This window comes from Coffea arabica, chromosome 6e (assembly GCF_036785885.1).
Source record: "Coffea arabica cultivar ET-39 chromosome 6e, Coffea Arabica ET-39 HiFi, whole genome shotgun sequence".
Lineage (NCBI taxonomy): Eukaryota > Viridiplantae > Streptophyta > Magnoliopsida > Gentianales > Rubiaceae > Coffea > Coffea arabica.
The window spans coordinates 62,970,765-62,981,127 of record NC_092321.1 but is presented as its reverse complement, the minus strand read 5'-3'; the positions used below and the strand labels follow the sequence as shown (position 1 = coordinate 62,981,127).

At 37.2% G+C, this 10,363-nt stretch overlaps 1 protein-coding gene across 1 annotated transcript; it reads right to left on the bottom strand.

The window, feature by feature from the left end:
* Positions 1-293: 293 nt before the first annotated feature.
* LOC113697124 (F-box/kelch-repeat protein At2g44130-like) lies at positions 294-1,926 on the bottom strand. The gene has a single exon (XM_027216592.2). The coding sequence runs from the start codon at positions 1,663-1,665 to the stop codon at positions 634-636; it is 1,032 nt and encodes a 343-aa protein (XP_027072393.1). The 5' UTR covers positions 1,666-1,926; the 3' UTR covers positions 294-633.
* Positions 1,927-10,363: the final 8,437 nt, after the last annotated feature.

Sequence of the window (10,363 nt, the reverse complement as noted above, 5' to 3'; positions counted from 1 at the left end):
CTTTATGACTAGGCCCTGATTAATAAAGTTATTTTTGAATCAAATTTTCCCCTGATCTTCTTAGAATTGTAGAGAAAAATAAGAGGAAAAAATTAACAGTTAACGTGTAAATTTTTATTTTATTATATATAGCTCGCCAATTCTCCAAAAAATAAAAAAGGAGATTTAAATCAGAATCTGTAAAAGTGATCTACATGTATGTGTTGTGCAAATGCCAAAAAGGTTTCAAAGAAAATTCAAGAGATGAGGAGGACAAGGCAAGCACCCAAAAAAGGCAAAGAAACAGAAGAAAGTATCATCAATTCAATTGCATTAAAATTGAGGGCTTATAATATAATATCATACAAAGGCCAAATTACTTCACAAACCTTTTTTTTCATCCCCATCACTCATCACTCTTGCTCCTCCTACCCTTTGTCATTTTACTAGCTACCAACGTAGAAATTTTACTCCCCACTAATTACTTCACTAATACTACTACTACTATTTATATTAGTTTGCATCTGTCATACCGGCTTTTTTTCTTTAAAAAAAAAAAGAAAAAAAAAAGAAAAAAATCCCGATATTTAAAAAAAAAAAAAAAGAGCCCCCAGAAAATGGGGGAAAAAAGAAAAAGAAAAAGAGAGACTCAAATCAAATCTCCACGTAGCAACCGGATTGAACAAATCCAGAAAACTCGTCAGGGACGTCCAGCTTGGTGAATTTGCCATTTTGCCCTCCTCTGCTCTTCTCTGCCAGGAAGAATCCATGGGGCGCACCCTGATAAGGTGAGCCCGTGACCAGGGCATTATCCCCCAGGTCAACTCCACATGCACCGACTCGCACCGCCGAGTCGCACTCGGCCCAGCTTGTCAATTCCCCCTCGCCTCCCACCCTGACGCACGACCTCGGACATTGGGTCACCCTCCACCCGTCCTCCACTCGCTTCCACTCACCCGTTCCCAGCTCGTACCACTCGGCGCTGCTCTTGAACCCGCCCTGCGTCTCCGTATCGTACCCGCTCACCACCCAGAACTCCGACCCGATGATCGTCCCCTCGCACTCGTCTCGCTCCTCGCTCATCCGCCCCAGCTCGCTCCACTCATTCCCGTTGATGTCGTACACCCACGCCGAGCTCAGCGCGTTCTTGCTCTCGTCGTGGCCTCCGGCGACGAAGATTCGCCCCTCCACCGCGCCAACCGCGAAGAACGATCGGGTGGAGGGCATGTCAGCGCACTGAGTCCAACTCCGAGTCGTGAACTCGTACTGGAACACGTCCCTGACCGGGTCCCAGGTCGACGGGTCCCACCCGCCCGTGACGAAGAGCTTCCCCTCGGTGCTGGTAATCTGGCAGAAGAAGGGCAGCCCAGCAGGGTACCTGGGAACCGGGTCGACTCGGTCCCAGGTCCCGGTGACCGAGTCGAAAACGGAGATCCCGTAACTCGGGGGGCCCAGCGGCTTGGACTCCGAGGGAACAGGAAGGGCCTGAACGAAGCAGGCAGCTTTGTGGGTCTGCCCGGCTTTTCTGCGGTGATAGTAGAAATCCCTGCTCTGGAGCAGATGAAGCCAGCGCTTGCAGACTCGGGAGGCGACCCCGTGAGCTGAGTAGTGCAAGCGAGTCAAGCACTCCAGACCGATTTCTTCCGGCAGACCCGGGATCAACTCGACAAACTCTCGGGAACCCATTACAAGTAATTTCTCCCACTACTACTTCTACTACTATCAGGGAGATTAAAGATTGAGGTACAGCGGCAATTAAGGAAAAGAATCAATCTGCTTCTTTGCTTTAGGAGAAGGGGAGAGAAGATTCAGAAGAATGGAATTGAGAAATTGTGGGACGGCGGTTTGCAGAGGGATATTTATAGGACTGCCTCTACTGGGCAGTGGCCAAATGGGAGAGGTGTACTGGTACTAGCAACAGAACAGAAAACGGTAGAATCACACACGATGATATATCAAGGGATCAAGTCGACCGGTTCGTTCCACGTGGCAAGTATCGGTTTCTGTTATAATCACAATCATTCAGTCTCTGATCTGATGGACCTGGAACTGGATAGAGGATTAATATTTGTGAATGACTCCCTATCTTATGTCGAAGATAAAGAGAATTTTTATGCTGGCATCCTTATCCCCTTCAATAATATTACTACCATGGGCCAATTTCTTGAAATATTGCCGATAAGACAAATCATCACAAATTTGGTGTTTCGAGCCCCGTTTGGAAGGTTAATTTTTTAGTTGTTTCTCTAAAATTTTACTGTAATTTACTGTAAAAATTTTTTTAAAAAGTATGTGTTTTTTTGAATATTTTGAAATTTATAGTTTAAAAATTTTGAAAAGTTTTTTGAGGTTACTGTAGCTAAAATTTTTAAAAAATTTGTAGCAGACAAACTTGACTTCCAAACAAGGGTCGTTGCAATTGAGTTGACGGCCTTGTTTGGATTGCGATTTTTCGTCGAAAAATATTATCTTTTTCCGTGATCACATTTCTCTATCACCTTTTTCCCTCACATATATCAAATCGCTACAATATTTTTTCCATGAAAAATGACGGAAAATGCAATCCAAACACAACTACGTCGTTTTTCATGATCACATTTCCCTATTACCTTTTTCCCTCACATACATCAAATCGCTACAGTAATTTTTCCATGAAAAATCATGGAAAATGCAATCCAAACACAATTAAACAGAATTCAATTTATATTAGGTTTTTTTTAAAAAAAAATGTAAGACCAAAGCAAATTTTAGAAAATTTTCTTTTTAAAGAATATGATCAAAGCGGCAGATTTGGAGCACCGTTATTAAGAGTGTGGAATTTATGGCGTCTGGCAATAGTCGCATCCTTAAACAGATACGGCGAAGTCCTATAGTTATTGATCACAATTGATCAACGGTCAATACACTCCATCAGCACTTTTTTTTATTGTCATCCGTTCGATTAGTCGCAGATCAAGGCGAATTTTTCATCAAATGCAGCCATTTCATCCCCACACAACTCCATTTATGTACTTCCATTTCTCTACTTCGACCCATATCCCCAATTTCTTCCCTCCCCATCCACAGATTTTCTCAAAGAAATCTTGCCCATCAAAAAAGAAATCCTGCCCATATGGAGTTTGTCGTCCCCAGCATTGTCTCGCGCTTTAAACCATGACAATACTTCTTATTTAGCTATATTAGACATTTAGGGTTAGATGTTACATTATTTATAGTGCCTTAAATTATTCGTAAAATAAAAAATTTTTAAAATAGGATACGACTTCGGCATTTTTCAATTTAAATTAATTTTTGTATTTTAAAATGAAATCTAAACCTCGCTTCTAGCCATTCATCAATGGTTGATCACCGATTATGATGAAAAAACTAACGGATTTTTAACATATTTTTTGTTTTAAAGCATAATACATTCCAGACAAATTAGGGTTTTGGGTTGAAAAATTAGGGTTTAGGGTTTAGTTTAAAAAAAAAGAGAATTTTATTTTAAATTAAAAAAAAAAGTAGCCTCCGCACCCAACTGGGTGCGGCGATCAAAATTTTTCGTTCGTTGCATGCTCTGTCACATGCGGTGAACCATTTTTCTATTGAAAAAAAATTCCGTTTGGTCCACTTTGAGGAGCAAAATAAATGAATATTTCACGGCCAAATGCGGCAACCCTAAGTTTAGTACAAATCTTAAAGCAACACTACTTTTCTATCTTTTTTTGAAATAAGTAATATTTCAAGAAATTCTCCTACTACCATACTCTAATTACTACCCAATGGTAATTTAGCAGTCCAACATTTTTTGTTTGGTAAATAAAAGTTCGGGAAAATTCGATTTCGATCACCGATCAATACATGCTCTAGGTACCATCATAGGTAGCATATAAGGAAGGAATCTTATAAATCATCCATCATTAATACAGTCATCACATCAACAAAGAAATTCGAACACATAATCTTTTAAAAAAAAAAAAATGACACGTCCTTGTTGACTGAATCAACTCATGTTGGCGCGATGATATTCTATCATTCCAAAGCTCAAGTTGAGTCGGTAAACTTCATTTACTGTGCATGGTTGAGAAATGGGAACTCAACCTGTTTCAACATCCTGGCCGCCATCCAGAAAAAATCCTGGCCTGATCCCATTTTGGACGGAATACTCACGAGCCATTCCTGCATAGCCGATGGCTTACATTATGGAGCAACCGACAAGCATAAGCTCCTTCGTTCTATATTTTTATTCATGCGCACTTAAAAACAAGGTGCCATCCCTCGTCCTCATCTATACAGTTACTGTAAACTCCGTTGTCTCAATCTGCCATTTTCTCTTCCCACTTCGACTTTTCTATGTAATTATCCATCAATCAACTGTGCTGGTTGCGTAGGACGAAAGTTCCCCTGCTGTCGTCTGGTTTCTTTCATAATCCTTAAAGCTCCCATGTTTTTGTAACTGTACAATCAAACGAGATTCACACGGAAATTTTCGCCCAACACCCACATGGACATGGTTCACCAATTAGGTTGAACTTGTAACCATGGGGACCTTACTCACATTAGAGTCCTAGAACAATTATTTTGATCCTCATGCTACGCCATTTAATCAAAGCAAAATCTTACACTAAGTGACTTGTATAGCAGGCACAAAATATTAAGAGTTCTACGTTTTGTTCTTTTGGTTGCGCCTTAATTTATCAATTTGGAGGACAAATAAAAGGATTAATCTTTCCTACACCGACAGCGTATATACTGTCAGCGTTGGATGAATGACAACCATGCAAAATTTGAATTTGAAATTTAATTTTTGCACATGTGCCATGGATCCAACAGTGATAGTGCATGCACTATCAGTGTATATAAGATTTATTCTAAATAAGAACCAAATTATCCAAAATGTAGCAATTGTTTCCAAAGAAAAATGAAAGTTGTCTAGATTGCATCTTTTTCGAAGAGTTTTTAGAAGGGAAAAAAAAATTACTACCACGGCGATTGAGAAATGTACAGAAACAAATATCACGAACAAAAAAAAAAATTTTAAAGAAAAGCAATCCAAACAAGATTTTTAGTTTCCACTCTTGTGAAATTAAGGTTTTTATTTTTTTTCCCACCTTAATCATGATTTGATTTTGATCAAATCACATTCACAATCCAAATCCTAGTGTATGACTGATTGAGAAATGAGGTTCCACGATTGTTGCCGTGAGGGTGTCGCACACAGGAACAGCAATATTGGAAGATATCTAGAACCAGGCTTCTAGCTCTGTTTTCAAACTCGGACCGGACCGGCCGGTCGAACCGGTTGAACCGGGAACCGGCCAGGTAGCCGGTCCGAGTCACATTAGAAAACCGGAAATTTAAAACCCGGTCAAAGCCGGTCAAAAACCGGGTTTGACCGGGTTTGACCGGGAAAAAACCGGTTTTTCCGGTTCAACAGTATTTTTTTAAAAAAAAAATTCAAACTTTTTAATATTATGTTTTGACCCCCTAAATTGTTAAAACTTATTGATATACCTCAAATATTTGATACTTTATAAATATTGTCCTAAAATTTGATGTTATTTTTCAATTAAATTCATAATTTTAATTCTAAACTTGTTAATATTTATTAAATAATATAAATTGCTACTTGATTGTTCTAATTTCTTTGTATTTTCTTGTTAAATATATTTGAAACATCAAATATATATGAATATGCCTTTATTAATATCAATATATTATTAGATATTATATATATAACATTTTAATTTTAAAATAATTTTTATTTATGACGTCATCCGGTTCGACCCCTATCGACCCCCGGTCGAACCCATTGACCCCTGACCCCTGACCTCGGCCGAGTCGCTATCCGGTCCGGTTCTGAAAACATAGGCTTCTAGAGCATAAAGAGGGTAACGACGAGACAGGGGAGACGGAAAGGGGCGTGGCTTGACTTGACTCGACTCGACTCCTGCCTGTTATGAAATATGAAGGTGGAAAAGATAAGGTTGGGCTATGGTAGGGCCGGGTTGGAGCCCGTGGGACTCATAAACAGATCATAGATTCATCAGACGAAGCCGTGGGCTGCCACGTGGCTGGATGAATACTAGATAAACTTTGCAGCAGCGAGGGTGAACTGATGACTGGGAATGAATCATTTTTGTCCCCCTTTTTTAATAACATCACAACCATGGCCGCAAAACTGGACCAACGTAACGCCAACCCAAAAAGAAAGAAAGAGAGGATAAAATAATTGTCTCCAAAGAAGATGATATGATACGTACTATTATTGAGGGCAAAATGTCCCTTTGGCTGGCTCTCAAACTATTAAATATAAAATTTAAACTTTTCAACGTGCAACTGTTAAGTGAATAGTTTTAGTCCCCCTTTAACTGATTAAAACGTACACTTGTAATCCTTTCATCGATGCTATTTCTGTTGGATGTAACGACTCAAATTGACACAAGAGATATAAATATACGTTTTAATTAGTTGAAGGGTTAAAACTGTCTATTTAACAGTAGTTGTAAGATTAAAAGTTCAATTTCATAGTAGTGCGTATAGTTGTAATTCTTTTATGGATGCAAGCAAGTCGTTGAGTGTAACGGAACAATGGAGGTGGTTCTTGACGCTTTTGATGCTGTTTCTGTTAGACATAATGACTCAAACTGACGGAAGAGTTATAAATACACGTTTTAAATCAATTGAAGGATTGAAACTGTCTAATTAATAGTAGTTGTGGGGATAAAAGTTTAATTTCATAATAGTCGTATACTTATAATCCTTTCAACGACTGTGTGAGTCATTGAGTACTGCAACAAAATGGTGGAGGTGGTTCTTGCCACTTTTGTTACTGTTTCTGTTGGACATAACAGCTTAAATTGACAGAAGAGTTATAAGTATGCGTTTTGATTAATCGAAGGATTAAAACTGTCTAATTAATAGTAGTTGTAGGGTTAAAAGTTCAATTTCATAATAGTTTAAGGGTCACGTAGACGTACTACCCTGTTTATTTATTATTATAATAATGTTCAATATTGGCATGAAGCCAACTTGGCCATTGGGCATCGCTGTTGGCTTGTTTTTCAATTTCTGCCTTTTCGGTAGTGGGAAGTTCTTCAAGCCTGTAGCTGAAGGGGACAACAACCGCCCAAATTGCTCCGCCAGCTTTGAACGGCACTGTATTGATTTAAACCCTTCAATCCTGGATATGGTTTTTGCTTACCACTCCATGCATCCGCTAAATTTGGCACATTGTTTACGGGAGCCAATGAGCTTTCACTTCACCCTATCTTAATATTAAATAAATTGGACAACATTGAGATTTTTTTAAAAAAAATTTAAAATATTTAGTAAGAACCGATTTAAAAAAAAAACTGGTTTTCCATGGATTTTGACCAATTGAGCTAATTATTGTTCGAGTTTGACCGGTTCAATTGATACAAAACTGGAAAAACTACTTTGTTTTTTGTTGTCATGTTCAGTAAGAAACTTAATCTTTGTTTTGTGATGAAACAGAAGTCAGTATTATTAATAAACTTGTTGAAAATCGTCCAGCATGATTTCCTTGATAGAGAAATCTGCAAAAACGGTAGAAAATACATAAAACATGACACACATATATCTAATATAGAAACTCTTTAAATTTAACAGAACTACAAAATTAAAAAGATTATACTGTGAATCATAAACCATTAAATCTGACAAATTGAACGAGATGCAGCATAAATATATGTGCATGTATATTTCCTTAGACTTGCTATCCAATTGGTAGAAGTTCAAAACTGATATTAGTTGAGAGATGTGATGAGAAGGGCTAATAAATTCCGAATTAAATTTATAACTATGAAAAAACTCTTAGATTTGAGGAAAAAAAATAAAACCTCCTACTAATAAAATAGTATAATTAAAACTAAACGAAAATCCTACTAGAATAGCTTATGAAAGTAGATATTAATCTCTCACTTGTAACCACCTACAGACGAGTGCGTAGGTGGGCGGCAGGATTTCAAAGTGATGTAACAATACATAGTAATTCAATTCTTACAGCTCTGAACTTAATAATACGAATGATACCATCGACAACAGCACATATTATTAAGGATTGGTGCGACGAAAAGTTAAATCAAAGTGATGTAACAATACATAATAGTCATTCAATTCTTATAGCTGTGAACTTAATTATACGAATGATACCATCGACAACAGCACATATTATTAAGGATTGGTGGGATGAAAAGTTAAGGGTTTAAATCTTGCCTTCTATCACTTGATACTACATGTGAGTTGCCACTTTAAGTGACTTAAATCCATACGGATGCATAATGCACTCGTCTAATTCGATGATGGTTCAGTACCCATCGATTCTTCAATAAACCTAGTTGAACCCTCCTCCTCCCTATTAAAATAGGTTAGCGTAGATGTGGGATACACAAGTAACGATTGAAAAAAAAAAAGAAAAAAAAGAAAGAAAGACAAGAGCACATGTTGATGTTATTGCTCCAGATTAAGAATTCCATGCATCCAAGAGTAGCTGTCTATTTTCTATCTCTTTTTTTTTTTTTTTTGTGTTTACCTTATTGGGGTATTCTTGGATGTTGACCATTTTGGATGCGTAATACAAATAAAAGAATTGCTTGTAGCAGCCGTTCAAATTATTCTTTTCAGAAAGTGTCACAGTAGCGTTCCCTGAAATTCATGGTCAAGTGTTTTAATTAGATTCAGAAATATGTGACTGATATGGTTAGAATGTAGCACTGGTTCTAGAGATGTTCTAGTATAAGAGTCATTCTTATACCATTTACAGTAGCATATTGATATTATTCCTTGTAGCACTTGTCAGCTTCAAATAGATTCATCTAGAAATTTTCCGCTTCAGAAAATTGACCATACACTAACAATAGTATGTAATCAGCACAGATGTTTCAGTGCTCTACAAACTTCTAAAAACACTCTCAACCAATTCGAAAGAAAATTGCATTTTCATTTGGACCTTAAGCTAGTCCTTTTCACTTTTCAGCCATTGGCATGGAAAAACGACAGTATGTTTCAATCGTAAGTCTAGTTTATCCAATATTTTGTCCTGTCAGGCATATGCTTTTAGATGAACTCCATTATTAGTCAAATTGCAGACCATATCCTAAAAGCCAGGGAGATTGTTTTCACCCTCCCTTACATTACATTCTTGAAAAAATGATTTTGATCTTAATGTCTGTGGACCTTTTTTTTAATACCACTAAACCTTATGATGATACCCCTTTGGCTTTCAATACATTGATCTGACGGTCTTGTTGACAATAGCGTCCTAATACAGTTGAAATCCATATTGCTGGTGTCATATATTCACCATCTGATGGAGTATAATGCATCAACAACTGTAGAAGCATACCACTTCCATTAGTCAAGAGATTCTTAAGGTGAGTAAGTGATTTGTACCCCGATTTTAGAAAAACAAAATGACAAGGACTAGACCTATACCAGTGATAGGAACATTTATTTAAACTTCAAGACCTCCAAGAATCAAACTCCCTACAAAATTTAGATGCACAAATGCCCATATTTGAATGGAGCTTACGATATAAAAGATGCAACAAAACAAGAGAACAATCAAGAATACTAGAACAATTTTGGGGGAAATCAGATTTTATTAGGGTTTGGAACGAATCAGTATATCTTTATAGAATGAATATAAGGTATATATATATATACAACCAAACAACCAAACGGACTGGACCCAAAAATAGATCCAAAACCAAGACCCAAAATAAAAACAGACACGGTAACTAATATATACCGTAAGCTCAGCGAAACGAAACATAGTCGAATCGCCATAGGTCGAAGACCTGATTCAAGGCATGCCAACAGCTTATATGACAGGCATTCAATAAACAGTCGTGCCAGAGACATCAAGTGTTACTTTTGTCAAAAAAGTGAATTAATTAGATCAGGAAAATGTATGTCTAGATGAGGGTGGACCAATAACCCTAAACTTGTACGTACATTTAAATAAAAATTGAGTATAAATCAGGCGATACTAACGAGCGTCCAATAAATTCAATTTAAAATAATTAAGTTCCAGTTAAAAAAAAATAGCTTTGAGATGCCTGTAGCCAATAAGTATATCAAATTATTAAATGTGAGAATATTGATCTTTCTTAAGCTATCCCACATCATAGAAAATACTGTCTAAAAGCTTCTAGAGAGTTTCTTATAGTTCACAGACGAAATTACCTTCAAACTTTAACATATCCCCTCATCATGATACTCTTCCCAAAACGAATCTAGCCTGGCCTCTCAAGCCCCAAAAAAAAAAAAGTAAGAAAGTTTGTCGACCATTTACAACTAGATTAGCTAGTAAGGAATCTTTAATATTAAAATATTTGTGATAGCTAAGATCAACTTTGATTAAGGTCCCGCCAGTTGGATA